General features: G+C 47.5%; 1 protein-coding gene across 3 annotated transcripts; it reads left to right on the top strand.

The window, feature by feature from the left end:
- The first annotated feature begins 3,081 nt into the window (after window positions 1-3,081).
- Window positions 3,082-14,566, top strand: LOC131262927 (RB1-inducible coiled-coil protein 1). Of its 3 annotated transcripts, none has more exons than XM_058265026.1 (13): window positions 3,082-4,156; window positions 4,230-4,432; window positions 4,506-4,797; window positions 4,867-5,395; window positions 5,714-6,003; window positions 6,090-6,276; window positions 6,369-6,561; window positions 6,637-6,826; window positions 6,921-7,092; window positions 8,582-9,748; window positions 9,822-10,044; window positions 10,722-11,251; window positions 13,746-14,566. In XM_058265026.1, exons 1-13 carry the CDS (start codon window positions 4,089-4,091, stop codon window positions 14,127-14,129), a joined length of 4,428 nt encoding a protein of 1,475 aa, XP_058121009.1. In that variant the 5' UTR covers window positions 3,082-4,088; the 3' UTR covers window positions 14,130-14,566. The 3 variants fall into 3 exon arrangements, with proteins under 3 accessions (XP_058121009.1, XP_058121011.1, XP_058121010.1); XM_058265028.1 differs by lacking the exon at window positions 13,746-14,566 and adding an exon at window positions 12,547-12,990; XM_058265027.1 differs by lacking the exon at window positions 13,746-14,566 and adding an exon at window positions 12,122-12,990.
- Window positions 14,567-15,000: the final 434 nt, after the last annotated feature.

Genomic DNA, 15,000 nt, shown 5'->3' with positions numbered 1-15,000 from the left:
TGGTCTGAAGGTCGGACTGGGTTGGCTATTTTGCCGGAAGAATTTTTCCGTAACGCGGAAGCCACGAATTTTCCCTCCTTCATACCGGGTAGGCTGACCTTCTGCTCTGCGCGAATGGATATAATTCTGCAAGGTTCTGCCAACGGGGTGCTGTTGAAGATGATGAAAAAATATGTTACTAATGAAGAGGTGCAATCCTTGGCAAAAGCATTTCAAGAAGGTCAATTTTGTGTACTTTAACCGTACGGCGAATTATGTGTGATTGAATTAATCAGTTATTAGGTTTTTGTACCAATTGTTTCGTACATTCAACCATTTTAAACTGCTTCATTCGTTTGTCTGTCTTTCTCTTTATTCGCACGAGAAAGGCAATGTATGAAATGTATGGATTGATAACTCTTGAAGCCCCCACGAAAAGGGAAAAATGGTACGATCTTTCCTTCCCCCGTGGCCTCCTTTTACTCACGGTTATCGGCTCGTGCCTCCGGGTGGCGTGAGTACAACGTAATATGGTATCTCGCTAAAAAAAACCCGATTTAAAGGCGCAAATAATCTACATTAATTCCTCCATGGGGTGGGTGGAGGGCGCATTTGTCAGGAGGAGTGTGTTTGTTTACCAACGTCGTTCAAGCACACACACAAGGTGTGTTTGTGTTTATGATTTTTCGTTCACCGATCCCGGCGATCCTCCTCCCTTGCTTGCGAGAGTTCCTCCCCGGCGGGTTACAATCGACGCCTCCTGTCACCTAATCTCGCCACCGTACCTTTTTTTTCCCCCCAATAAGACTGCCGATACGGCCGTAATTAGGTCAGTGGTGGATTGTTTTTGCCGTTGAGGTAGGATTGCACACTGTCGCCCCTACCGCCCCGCCAATGGTAAGGTTGTTGTTTTCGCCGGGTTTGAAGAAAAACAAAATAGCAAAAGAACCACCTCAAGTGGGGACAAGGTGAAGCGCAGAGATATGATGCGAAATGGCGTGCCGGGCGGACGTGTGTTGAGGCGTAATTTCTCCTCCCGTGGTGCACTCTCGCGTCGATGTTTTCGAAGCGAAAACACACTTGTACACGACGAAGCCGCTCGATCACGGTTTGGGATCGCGTTAGCAGCCTCGTCATCGGGAGTCGAGGGTTTTCATTATCAATTCCGCCGCCGATGAGGGGTACCGAGGGTTGTCGGACCGGGAAATATGTCCTATCATGCGCAAGGGAGCTGCCGCAACACGGCATGCGCTCTTGGCGAAGATTATCACAATTGTTTGCCGGTAATAACAGAGAGGGCAAGACAAAACATTGCTCGCCCACATCTCCGTATCAGCCGCTCGGCATGATTCGGGCGATAACAGATCGGTACTGGGGTTTGGCATTTCAGTAGTAATTTTCATGTAGGTCAGTCTTTTACGAGAGAAACCTTCGTTGCTGTGCCTTATTTCCTCATCTAGCTGGATTACATCAGAAAGATTTGTTCTTCGTTGAGAGCTGGACGAAACAGAACCGTGATGGGGTTTTCCACTGCAAACAACTGTCGGTCAGCGAAGGTTCTGTTTTGTGCAATATTCCTAGAAATCATTTACGAACCATTTTGTTTACTTTTACATCAAGATTAGTTAACATCTTTGTTCGGGCACAGTCTAAATAATGTCAAGGATAAATGTAATAATTTACGAGTCATTTGATGTTTTTCGTTCACTTGCTTCACGACTTTGGTTCGTTTTTCTTTCATTTTATGGTTCCCTATAGAAATTATTCAATCAATTGTTTTTTTAATTTAAAAAAATGTTATTTCTGTTATTTCTAATGGATCTAATGGAAACAAACTGGTAGCCAAATTCGTCATTTGCAGTATTATTATTGGAGGAATGTCTCTATTGTATACCATTGAAATGATATTTCATTTCTTATTTGTCGACAACTAAGCCTTTGGCGTAATTATAAGTCATTAAAAAGGGCCCGGATATCTTTCAGATCGGAAAATCGTAATTGTGTTTTGGCCTGTTATGTTGTTTCTTTTTAGAGAACTTGTGTTCGCTGCGCGAAGAAAACCAACTCGGCATAATATGTACAGATATGGAACGCGTCTTCACGTCTTGACAAACTTCTTCGAATGATCGAAAGCGTGCTGTTCACGAAATTGGGCTGATCCAGATCGAAGCATTTCGAAGTAGTAGCAAACACTAGAAAAAAGAAAGCAAAACATTAGTGAATGGGTGAATTGTTTGAATGTACAAACCGATTTCATATAAACTAATAGAGTACACGCACCGCAACACGTTGCCTTTTACATCATCCTCCGCTAAAAGGTTGGCAGCGTAGAGCAGGGATGGATTTGCAATTATTTATGAGTCTATACACACACACATATCTCTCGGTTGAATTAGCAGCGCACGCGGAGGGAAGCTCCATTGGACAGGGATCCGATTTTTGCGCACGGGGCTCCGTGTTCTGACGCGCGGGGCCCGTTGTTGTTAGGCATTGGCGCAATGAACTCGCGAATGAGCCGCCACATCGAAAACCATAACACACGGGTGAGGCCGGACAAAATGTAAACAAAAAAAGGGCATGTAATTATCGAGACTACGACGACGACTGCAACGGCGGCACCCAAGAAGGGGCCTGCACTACTTAGTCAAATGACGGTGTTGTATTTGGTTATACGTTTTTTCTTGTTCCTTCAGTGGTTGTTGTCTATTTGCAACATTGTCTAATCATCTGTTTTTTTTTTGTTTGCCCCCGTTCCTTTTCACACAGCCACAACATCGCTGAGGGCAGCGTTTAGACGAAGGAGGAACTGCAACACGAATCACATTGGCTCTCGATAGCGCCACAGACGCCGGGAGATTGGAATGCATTGGTAGGAAACGACGCGGAGGAGGGAATTTGTTGGCACACGAGCTCGAAAGCACCCCCGCAGGAGGGCAAGAAACGGCAGAAGAGGCGCAAGGGCAGACAAGAAACGCGTGTCGGTAACAGCATCAACATCACCCTCCGCAAAGCGCGTCCGCAACGCGACGCCATCGATCTCGCCTCGATCGCGATCATCATCGTTGTGAGTTCTATATTGGATCACGTCGATCGCGAGGAGAGGGTGACCACAGTTTGAAAGAGGAACCATCGGAACCAAACGGGAGAATAGAACGTGCGCGCCTGATCCCGTATGTGTGGGTTTTGGCCAGTAGACGCCACACGGAACACATTCCGCCGCGTGCGATAATGCGCAGCGGTGCAGTGCAGACCGGTAGGCGGCTGCAACATTGCAACGGATAGTACCAGAGTACACAGCACGAGACACACATACACCCAATCAATCTATGACAGTCGGGTTTATGCACTGAATGCTGAAAGCGATCCAACCTTCCAGGAGGCGGCCCTATCTAGTGCGCGCGCGCCCGCGATACTCTTCTAGTGTACAGCGATAGGCAGTACGGGGAACCAACGTGATTTTTGTTTCCACCAGAGTAGTAAGAGTAACTGTTTATGAACTGTCCCCCCTACTTGAGTGCAACAAAGACTTGACTCACACGGGGTGCGAGCAACGAGAAAAGGGGAAGAAGTTTCGAACGATGCGCCATCATAGCACGAGGTGCACAAAGCTGTACCATCGCAATCGGCCATAACCGTGTGAGACGCAGGTTGTATGTTTTTGGAGTGTGCCGTCATAACACGCTTACCAATTGAGAACACCTCCGGCGAGCGAGGCTAGCCACGTTTTGTAGGAATATAGACAAACTTGATCCGTTTGTCCACGAGTTCGACACGTGTTCGGTGTCGCTGAGATCTTTCGGGTAAAAAAAGTCTTCATTTGCTCCCTGGCAAGCGGGTTCCTCATCCGCGTTTTCGTAGAAGTGAAGTGTACTGAACACTTCGACCCGAAGCAACGGCAGCAACAGTGGCGGACGAGCGGCCGAGAGACGTTAAATGAATGCGGTGGTGGTGGTGGTGGTGCGGCAATTTGCGGAGGAGTGGAGGTAGGCGCGCGTTGAGGGCGACGCACGTGGGTGAGGGCGCACGCCGTCCGTAGACACAATTGGTTTGTCCGTAGTGACCCGTGGCCAGCACCCTCACGGACGACGTGTGGGGTACACGGCCTCACCATGATGTACGTGTTTCACGTGGATCAGGGTCGCATGCTGACCTTCGAAATGAACTGGATGTTCGAGGAGTAAGTATATATGCTGCTTGCGAGGCAAGGGCGGGACATTTTTAAAACATGGAATTTCCGTTATTTTCTCCAGCATCCGGAAATTGAAGGAGGTGATCGAGCGGAACCATGCGATCCCGGCGAACAGTATTGTGCTGCTCGTTAGTGGCGGTGAGCTGCTGGAGGACGATACGCGGGTGTGCAAGTACGCGACCGGCACCGACACGAACCCGATCTATATGTTCAGCACCAAGCTCGGTGACTCGCCGCTACCATCGCCTGGTCCGAGCAAGGAGAGTAAGTGACAACAATTGTGACGGGGCTTCCTGATCAAGGGCTTTCCTAATGTTTTTCTCTTGTCGCCGTACAGCCGAAGTCGACTTGGAGGGCCTGGTGAAGAAGAGTCTGGAGCTGCCAGTATGCTACCCGACCGTTGTCTCGCGTGCCCAGTTGGCGCAGAAAATCTGCGAAATGGGCCGGGAAGAGCTGCGCCGCTGCGAGGCGCTCGTGCACGAACAGCACCTCCAGCAGCAGGGTTGGGCGGCCGTGGTCGCTAACATGGAGGACACGGTGAAGGAGTTTCAGGAGCGGTGCGAAGACTTTAGTCGGTTCTATGAGGAGCAGATACGTCTGCACGAGGAGCAGATGGATATTTTGAACAAGTAAATAGCGGGGTGGCGATGTTTTTGGTGGCGCGATTGTAACCCCATTCTCTTTCCACTTGTTGGCAGCTTTGACAAAAATCTGCAGCAACTAGCGGACATTCCGATTCTCTCGACCTTGATGGAAAATACCGAACTGCGCCCGTACGGTATGTTTGACGAGCCGTTCAATCAGAATGGCAATAGCAGCGGACACTCGACGCAACGAGCTACAACTAGTGGTAGTAGTGAACGACCCGCGATGAAGGTGATTGAAGAGGGGTCCGGTGATGCAGCTGAAACACGACCTGAGGAACGCGATTCTTCCGCGTCGTCTTCTGGCGGCAAACCGATTCAGCAGCAGCAGCCGTCGGCAGCAGCAGGAGACGGGCAGACAGCAGAAGGCCCTAGCAATACTACCGACCCCTCCGATGTGGCGCTGACTGAGGTAGAACGGGCGAAGGGGATTTCGCTGCTCGATTGGATCTCTGCCGCCGAGGGTCAGCTTACGCTTAAGCGTATGGCCGAAGAGTGCCGAATTGGCATGGAAAAGTTTAGCCGCCAGCAACTGACGGCTTTAAAAGAACGTATTCAAAAGGCGGTTAAAACGTCGCAGAGTGTAAGTATCACCGGGTCCGGGGGCAGTATTTTTTTGCATGCATTCTATAGAAAGGCTGTCGTTCTAGTGTTTTTCTTAAGTTTATCAAAAAAGTACAGGAATTTTCGTGTGATAATTTTTCTATTGTAAGAACGATCATACTCTCTACAGTCAGACGTGACACTAAAGAATGCGTGGAATGGATATTTCTTTTCCATTTAAATTTTATGAACAAAATGTTTAAGTTTCATCAGAATTTATCGAAATGAAATCAGGTTGGAAGATATGGCTATGGATAATGATTATCGTTATTGTTGTTTTTTCCTCCTCCTCCCGTAGGATGATATTAGGATTGTCAAGGGTTTGGAGGAGCGCTTGTGCGGGTTGGATCAGCTGCTGGCGGAAGCAAAAAAGTACGTGCAAGAACAGACCGAGCTTGCGCAGAGCATCCAGATGAACCAGACGCGCGCCAATACGCTGGGCGATACGTCGATACTTCCCGATCTATGCTCGATGCACCGGAATCACCTGAAGCTGATGAAGGATAACCATACGAAAATGCTTGACTTCCGGCGCCGCTGTCAGGCGGCAAAGATCGAGCTGGGCAAACATCTGACCAGACGATTGGAGTAAGTTTAGGATTAGCTGGTTTATAGCAAAAAAAAGGGAGGGAATGGAGAAATCTAATGGTAGTGTTTGTCCTTTTGTCGAACAGCTACATCATGGGACTGGAAACAATGGTGTGCGATCTGGACAGTCATCTGCTGTTCTGCTATACCTCCCTGAAGCGCCTCCAGAAGCATCTGAGCATCATCGAGCAGATCCACATGGCACCATGCATGTATGTGAGTGCCGTCACCGAGGTGGTGCGGCGTCGCTTGTTTTCCAGTTCTTTTCTAAGGGTAAGTGAACGAAAGGAGAAATGGTTGTGCATCACTATAATTTGGTGGTTGACACGTTTTAACATGATTCCCCTTCATTCTTGTCCGTCCAGTGGGCTTCCGATCTGGCGTGCCGCCTGATGACCATACACAACGAGGAGGTAATGCGGCGGCAGGAGTTTACCTCGCAGTTCGAAGGACACTTCCTGAGTACGCTGTTCCCCGGCATGAATGACATGCCGCCGTCCTACGCCATCCAGGCACCATCGGTGTTCGATTCTAGTCTACCAGCGTTGGACAAGCAAGGTATGCCCGCGGAACACATCTGTAGGTGTGGGTGTGTGCATAACAAACCAAACAAACATTCCTGCTTCTTTGTAGATCTTCGAGAGCTGTCCCGCTTCCTGCCCGAACTGACGGAGAAGATTCCGCTACCGAACATAGCTTCTGTGATAGATTTCTTTCAAACACGATCGGTAGAGCAAAAGCAGCAAACGAGCAGTTGTAATACCGGCAAGGAAGAGGGTTCCGCGTCAGCGCCGGGGCAGCAGTGTGCGAAAGACAGTGATAAGTCAGTGATCGTTGGCTCCGTTTTTTTCCACTTCAACGTTTATTCAATGAGCTCTTATACTAATCAAAGCGTTTTGTGTTTTACCTTCCTACAGAGTTGGAGCAGAATCAGAAACCGATACGGAGGAGTTTGAGAACGTTCAAAATCAAACTCAGGGACGTTCGTCGGACGATGGGGCGGCTGGACCGGCCGCGGCAGTACTCATGTGCAGTGTAGCGACCTCCACCGAACCGGTGGAGACGGTATCCGCGGAAACGCTTACAGAGGTGCGATATAACGACACATCCCTTCCCACTACCATAGGGACAACCAGGACTGCTAGTACTGCTACTACTACTACTACTATTAACACTGCTCTCTGCAATACTAATAACACACTGACGACATCTACCACCACCATCACTAACAACGACAACGACTTCACGAACGTTGCGAAGGGTGAAAGTAGTAGAATGCTCACTGAAGCTAACATCACCTGTCCCGCCATCCCGGAGGAGACTGCCTCGGCGGCACGGTTTACGGTGAACGATCGCACGGACGATACCGTTCGAAACAACGGACGAAGTAAGCTGTTGCGTCGGGGGCTTTTGACGCGCACTTCATCGTCGTCGGAACGGTCCGCGTCACAGGAACTTCTTCTACTCGCCTTAATGGACACGGGCGCAACCGCTAACAACAACCCTGGTGGTACCCTTGTGCGTTCTCCCGGTGGAGTTAGCTACGGTGGCGGCGTGGTGGACGAGAGTGAATTTATCAATAGCGAGTTTTACATCGACGAATCACTACCGTCGAGTGCGGCCAGCGTCGAACGGCGCCAGCAGCTGGAACAGCAGCAGCAGGAGATCCGGCAAACGATCGCCGATTGTCTGGGCCGGGGCAGCTATGATGAGGGAACCATCATTCTGCTGCTGCAGGTATACAGATGCGCGAAGTTGGCGGGGGACGTCAGAGCAGGGCTGGAACGAACGGACGGACGAATGTACGAATGAAGTGGCTCTTTATTTTCATTTCACTTCGGTTGATTCACTTGCTTCTTAACTTTCAGTAAATTTTTTGTTTGTTTCATCTTTAGGATTACGTTGCTTCTAGAATTACCTTTATTTGCCAAGAAAAATTTCAACATAATTACGAAAATGTTTTCAAGGCGGACAATAACATAGTTCATGTTCCAATCAGATATGAGATGGTCCCTATGATAGTGGCTAAATACTGAAAAACTCAATTCTTTGTTCAGTTGATGTAATATACCAAATTTTCTGTTTTAACCAACCGGGGCAAACTTTTCAGGCCGCTCATGCGGCCAACATTAGCCAAGTAAAAGCCAAACATATTCCCGTGGGGTTCTGGCTGGTTACATGGTATGCTGCGACCTCTCTTTTTACCGATTTGGGTTATAGTAATTGTTACTATGGTAACAATTGAAAACTTCTCGTTGCATTCATCCCCGCGCGTTGTATTTTGTTCATCCCTTTCTGGTTAATCGAATCGATTGACATATTAGTATTACTTCCTTATGTAATATTGTAATTGAATTGTTTTGAATTTATATTCGCTAAACACGGCATCTAAACAGTGTCCTTTCATTAAAGATTTGTATTTTGTCACGCACACCGTGACTAGAGCGACTGACTTATTCACACTGGACTTTTGGTGGTGATCTTTTATCTTTTCAAAGAGATGAGCGAATTGATCTGCTTGCTTTAAGGGATTTTGAACTAATCTCCTGTCTGTATTCTTTCCATTTCTGCTTTGTAGGACAATCTCGGCACGACGCGACTGGAGGTGGAACGGCTCAAGGGGCTGCTGAGCAGTGTGCATCAGCTATCGCAGGACTCGATCGCGATGCTGCGTGATCAGCTGTCGAGGGTGCGCGCCGAATCGGAAGCGAACCGTACGCAGTTTCAGTCGGACCTGTGCGCGATGAACCGCGCGTGGAACGACATCCAAGAAGTGGCACGCAACCGGGAGCGGGAAACGATCCAGCGACTAACGGTCGACCACGAGCTGGAGATGAACGATCTGCGTAAGAGCATCCACCAAAAGGACGACGAGATACAGTCGCTGCGGGCGGACAACAGCACGATGAAGGCGAGCCAGATCGAGACGGTCTCAAGCTACGAGCAAGAGAAGCGCGAGCTGGCCGACCAGATCGAGCAAATGAAGGCGGTCATCGGGCGACTCGAGCGTCAGCTGGCCGAGTCGGAGGTAGATCGGAAGCGAGCGATCCAGGAAGCGGTCGAGCAGCTGGAGCATAAGCACCGGACGGAGATCGAGACACTGCGCTGTCGGTTTAAGCTGATGGCAACGAGCATGGATCGGTCCCCGTCGGATACGAGCCTGGAAAAGATCGAGCGCCCGGACATGATCGATACCGGTACGCACGAGCAGGTGTTGGCACAGCTTCGGGAGGAATTCGCACGCGAAAAAGAGCGCGCTATTCGGGCGGCTGTCGAAGAGGAGCGCCAACGTTGGGAGGCTAACGCGACCCCCGGTGGTGGTGGGAACCGTCTTCATCGGTCCTTTGCGTCGGCCGGCTCGCCCGGTGGTAGCCAGGATGTGTACAAGCGTATCCTGGAGGAGAAAGACCGCCAGCTGGAGGAGGCTCGCGAAAAGGAAGCCCTATTGGCACGGGAAAACCAGCGCATGAAGGAAACGATCCAATCGCTCACCGATCCCGAGCTAAGCCTGAATGATCTGAACTATCGCGACCAGCTCGAGACACTTGAAGGCGATCGACAGCAACTAGCGGAACAACTGGCGACGCAGCAAAGCCATGTAGAACGGCTGCAGGGAGAGAAAAAATCGCTCGCACGCGAACTCACCAAGCAGCGGAGAGATTCAGCGCAGTTGCTGACTTGCTCCGAGGGAGATACGGTTACGTTCGTGTGGAATTCAACCTACGCCCAGTATACCATCGTGCAGGTTCGTGAGCGCATAAGGAAGAGATTAGTTTTCGATGCTGTAATTCACGCTTTCCTTTAATTTCTTTCATCAGGCGTCAGAATTTCACTTCTTCTTGCACGAGGGCTGCTACGCGGAGCTAGGCCTGCAGCCTTTGGTGATGGGCGAGGTACCGACGGTACTGTGCGGGCTCGGTACCGTCGTACACAAGGAGTTCTGTCATGCGCGAAAGAACGACAACCGGTACCGGGTTTCCCGCGGTACCCACTTCTATCGCGTTAAGCTGAAGCCGATCAATCTCCACAAGAAGAGTAAAGGTAATGGGGCGTTCACTTTTCCTAGAAGATATGGCTACCGTATTTCGGAGATAAAAGAGCTAAAGGAAATATTTTTAAAAGTTCTTACTAAAATGCTGTTCGATTCTGCACAGCATGTTCCTTTTGTACTTCAATCCATACACTGCTCAATATTTTCTTAGACGATTTCAATGTTTTAAAGGGTTATGAATCTCTGAAATTATGTATTCATTAATTAAGCAATCTTCAATTAAAAAATAATCAAGATTATAAAATCGATCTGAATACTTACAATGAGTAAGTAAAGGAGTTGCTAGGCCCTGTAGAGGTTTTGTATCCCAAGAAGGGAGACAACATTAATTTTTCCTAGGATGTTTGATAGGACGACGAATAGTGAATCAACGCTAGTTATTCTATAAACATATCAATGTTTGGTGTATTAACGATTTATAATGCACCAATAGATTAAACGAAAAACAACGATTCGAATATTAACTTGAGACTCTAATTTGTAACAGGAAGTCGAATCCCTATCTGTTGCCATTCTTATTACACAAGATTGGCACAAACTGTCCTTGAAGATAAAAATCTTTCGATTCATACTATTCTGCTCACTTATCTATATAAAAAGTGAATCTATACAAGTTTGATCCCAGATTTGAATTAGTGATGATGAATGATCTTCTTCGCTTTCGCAGGTGGATCGGGCTCGACATCGGGGAAAACTATCCCCACAATCGTGGAGAATCCCTCCATCCCGCAACCCTCGCCGACCGTCGTGACGATCGAGATGCAGCAGTCCCGTGGTGGTGGTGGTGCCACTACGACGGTGGGATCTACCGGGACCAACACCATCAGTCGGTTCCTCGACTCTTTCGCACAAACGGAACAACCGGCAACGCTCGTCGCACCATCCCGGGCCACGATGATCGGTTCACCGATCGACGAGGGCAGCAAATCGCCGACGGGTTCCACCGCCAGTCGGGACATGATCGACTCGGGCGTGGTCGAGCAGCAGCGCAGCAGCTACCGGGAGCGTAACATTAGCATCACGGACGAGGAGGACATTGCCGTGCCGCCCGTCGGGATCGGGTCCGATGGGTCGATCGATCGCATCCGCTATCAGAGTGTGTGCGAGGAGGAAGATGATCCGGCAATGGATGATACGGACGGTGGGGGTGGTGGTCTCACCGAAGACGGTGGCGACGGCGGCGGTAGCAGTGCAACGGTAAATTTCTACTTGTGATAGCTTTTCACTATTTATTTTGTTCGTGGTTCTAGTTTCGGGGGCTAGTTTATGTTCTCGCTGTTGGTTGGCTCGTGCTGTCCACTACCTATCCTGCTGTCGTACGGGGTTTTCCGGAAACAAACTACACACACCAACACACACACACACAGAAACACACATTTTCCAAACGCTAACGCAACCATAGAAGCACTTGCCGAATTCATTCACATCATCTCATTCATCTCTCAGTGTTAGCTTACGGCATGATCCATGAGAACTATAGAATCAATATGACTATCATTTCGCACACCACATCTCAATCCTAGGATTTTGAAAGGATCCATTATTTGCGACAGCACTGCACGCTCTTTTTCGTTTTTACTAGCATCCATCCATCATCATTTCTTCCAGCCACATCGAATCATTTCGGTCAGTTCTCCCTTCTTTCCATACCTTGCTACCTTGCGGAATGTGGATATTTGTGAGCTAATTCCGAAGTTCACTACATATTGTGTGCATTATTGTTGATTAATTTCATCCATTTTCAATGTAACCTTTAACAAGATTGTATATTTCGCTTTCGGTTTTGCTTACGAAAGCCTACCTTTGGGTTTCACTGCTTGCCGATTTTATTTAACACAAAAAAGCTTGCCATTTTTATATCTTCCTGCTCCCCTCAGTCGCTGGTGTAGTTGGTTTAAGATTGTTTGCTGTTGCAACAACCAATATTCCTTCGTTTTTTTGTTCTAAACTTCATTGCTATTTGTATGCAATATGATCATTCTGTACTTATGTTTTGGCTTTCTTTTCCGCACACACGCTCTATTGTTTGTTTGTGTATTGATTCGATCCTCCTTCGGTTTTCTCTAGTTGATGCTGCTTAAAGCTTTTCTCCTTCTCAACGGCGACGAGGAATGAGGATGATGATGATGATGATGATGCATGATGAAGATCGGTACGCTTGTTGTTGTGACGATAACGAGAAAAACTATCGGTGATGTAATTTTGGTGATAGCAAGTGCAAGTGAAGGGAGGGTTGGGTTGTGTAATGAAATGAAAACAAGGGTGGAAAACTGAAAGCACACATGCACAACACGAGGTAGAAGGAAAACACAATTAAAACAAATAGAAGAAAGCAGTGAGAAATTAAGGGGGGACACGTTTTGCGAAAAACGAGTAAACCCATAGGAAAAGTATGTCCATTTTTTAAAAAGAAGGTTGCAACACACGGTGCATCTCGGTGTAGCGCAGGGCGAAGAACTGAACATTCTACTCTGTTCTCATTGATTTCTCAGGTTTGATGATAATGATGATGATGATGATGGCAGGACGGCAGCACAACAACAGTGCCGCGGTACTGGTCGAAAAAGAAGCAAACAAATCAAAAGAATGACGAAACTCGATGAGATGATGAAGGCGCTTGGAACGTGGGTGATAGACGCGTGGGCAGCTTTGTACAGTGTGTAACGATGTAAGGAGTAAGATTTTTTTTAAAGGGAGCGTAGGCATAACGTTATCGAAGCGATAAGGACACTACGTTCTCCAGCGGAGACAAACACAACCGACTCAGCACAGAGGAAGGAGGACACACATGAAAGGAAAGCAAAAAGTACGTTAGTGTAAAAGGCGTTGAAACAGTGCTTAACATTTGGAAAGGAAAATCCTGACGTAGAAGAAGAAGAAAAAATAAACCGAGCATAGTTTAAATAAAAAATGAAATTATTCTAAAAAGTAAACCTTCTTCAGACCATTAATGCTATATCTCTTTCTGTGACTAACCTGGCAGCTTCTCGCATTACCCGTTGGTTGGAATGATCGTTGATCGTTGATGTAGCTTTGGTATATCCTTTTGGTATTTGTTTCTTGTCACTCTCATATAGTTGACACTAATTTACTTCTGCTGCGCGCTGATTCAAATTACGGGAACGTTCTACATACTTTTATTTTGAACTTGACCTTGTGTTAGTTTACGTTACATATTTTTAAACTATCTTTTTACCTTTATTGACTCGTATTCTTAATCCAGTGTTTGTTGCTTTTTAAATACGCTTTGCAAAAGTTTCCCGCTATTCCGCTTCCGCAGTAAAGTTGTGAAATTGTTCTGAGATTAAAGTATTTCCAGTACAATGGATTAATTCCGAAAACATAAATCATTACCACTTATCATCCCACGCCGGTGTTGTGTTCTCTCCGCCTCGGGCACGGACATCATCATACATCCTCATACATCTTCATCACTCGCCGTCTACCGTAAAAAGGAGCGAACCGAGCACAGGCCAAGCTGAACGGTGTGCCGATCAGACATCCTTCTTCCATACATAAGCTGTCGCTCCAAACACTTATCACCCGGTGTAAGCACACTGTCTTATTAACTATGTTTTCTGTTTCGTTTGTTTTTGGTTTTGCTCCTTCTGCTAACTAACCTATCAACCGACCTAATCAAAACCGACACAAAATTCTTCTCCTTGCGCCATCGCACAACCCACTCCCGTAGGCCTTTCTGTCGTGCTACACGGGCAACACCACCTCCATCGTGACCATCCGTGCACCACCGTTGATGGCCGCCAGCGCCGGTCTGGAGGGTTCCTGCGACGACTCGTCCATCGGTCTGTCGGTGGCCGTCACTGCCGCCGTCGCCGCCGACAGTGGCAATAACAGCGAGGCCAGCGAGACCGTCAGCAGCAGCCACCAGCTGCTACCGTTTGCCACTAATAACGCTCAAAACCTGGCCCTTGCCCAGTCGTCCACGGGGTTCGGGTCGATCGCGGATGACGTGAGCGATTCGGCCGACTCGGAGTATCGGTCGCTGGAGGCGAACGATCCGGACGATAGCGACAGTGCACCGCCACCGGTAGCGAGTACGCCGAGCGAACACTAATTTCAATGCTTCTTCTATCAACTGGCTGCGCTTGTTTGAATCTGAATTTTAATTGCCGGACCCACACTAATGCCGGCAACGAGCGGTGACTTCCACCAAAGGACTGAACTAGTTTCGATCGTGAATCCGCCATCTCGATGAAACAATATCCTGTGCAATTGTGTGTACGACGTATGTGTTGCTTACAAGCAAATAAGTGGTCATTGAACTAAAAAAATACTGAACGGGCTTAAATAGCTTTCCCAAGAGTGATCCGCTAGTAACCTAGGAGCAGCTGCCAAAGTTTCATAGCTTGCAACGGAGAAACGCTTTTTCATCATGTTACAACTTACCTCAAGAATGTGTTTTGAATGTTTGTTTTTCTGATAATGTTTTCTACATTTCACTACTGGACTCCATTGTCATTGCTGATATTCGCGGATATTTGTAAACGAACAAATTTTCCCTTCTCAAAAAAAAAAAAATGTTTCTGGTCTGGTTTAAAGACGTTAAGCTTAAACAAACTTACTTAAACCGATACATAAGATTGGATGGTTAAAAGTGAAATGTTCTTATTGAGTCTTACCATTGCCAAACTTTAAGTCAAATAGAAGTAAGTCAGCAGGCTTACAGTTGATGCAATATTTCAATTGAATTGGCAATGTGTTTGAAAATGGGTCAAAATTACGACAGCCTTTAGAATTAGGTATATCTTTTTGCTAACAAACCAATATAATTTCGGCGGAGCTTTGCACATGGCAAAACAGACATCATTTATTACATTGTTGAACAACAGCAACTGATAGCAATGAGACTGGTTCTTCTACATGCACTGAACTAACGATAACTCAGTGAATGCATCTTTCAGGAGCACTGCAAACGCGCATTTCAA

The sequence above is a fragment of the Anopheles coustani genome, chromosome 2, assembly GCF_943734705.1.
Source record: "Anopheles coustani chromosome 2, idAnoCousDA_361_x.2, whole genome shotgun sequence".
Lineage (NCBI taxonomy): Eukaryota > Metazoa > Arthropoda > Insecta > Diptera > Culicidae > Anopheles > Anopheles coustani.
The sequence above is the reverse complement of the archived record's forward strand: the minus strand, read 5'-3'. Positions and strand labels throughout refer to the sequence as shown.

Excerpts from the sequence above, each read along its gene's own strand:
- LOC131262927 (XM_058265026.1), top strand. The coding sequence starts at position 4,089 with ATGATGTACGTGTTTCACGTGGATCAGGGTCGCATGCTGACCTTCGAA. Across the intron at positions 6,827-6,920 it reads TGTGCGAAAGACAGTGATAA|AGTTGGAGCAGAATCAGAAA; the intron begins GTCAGTGATCGT and ends ACCTTCCTACAG. Across the intron at positions 10,045-10,721 it reads TCTCCACAAGAAGAGTAAAG|GTGGATCGGGCTCGACATCG; the intron begins GTAATGGGGCGT and ends TCGCTTTCGCAG.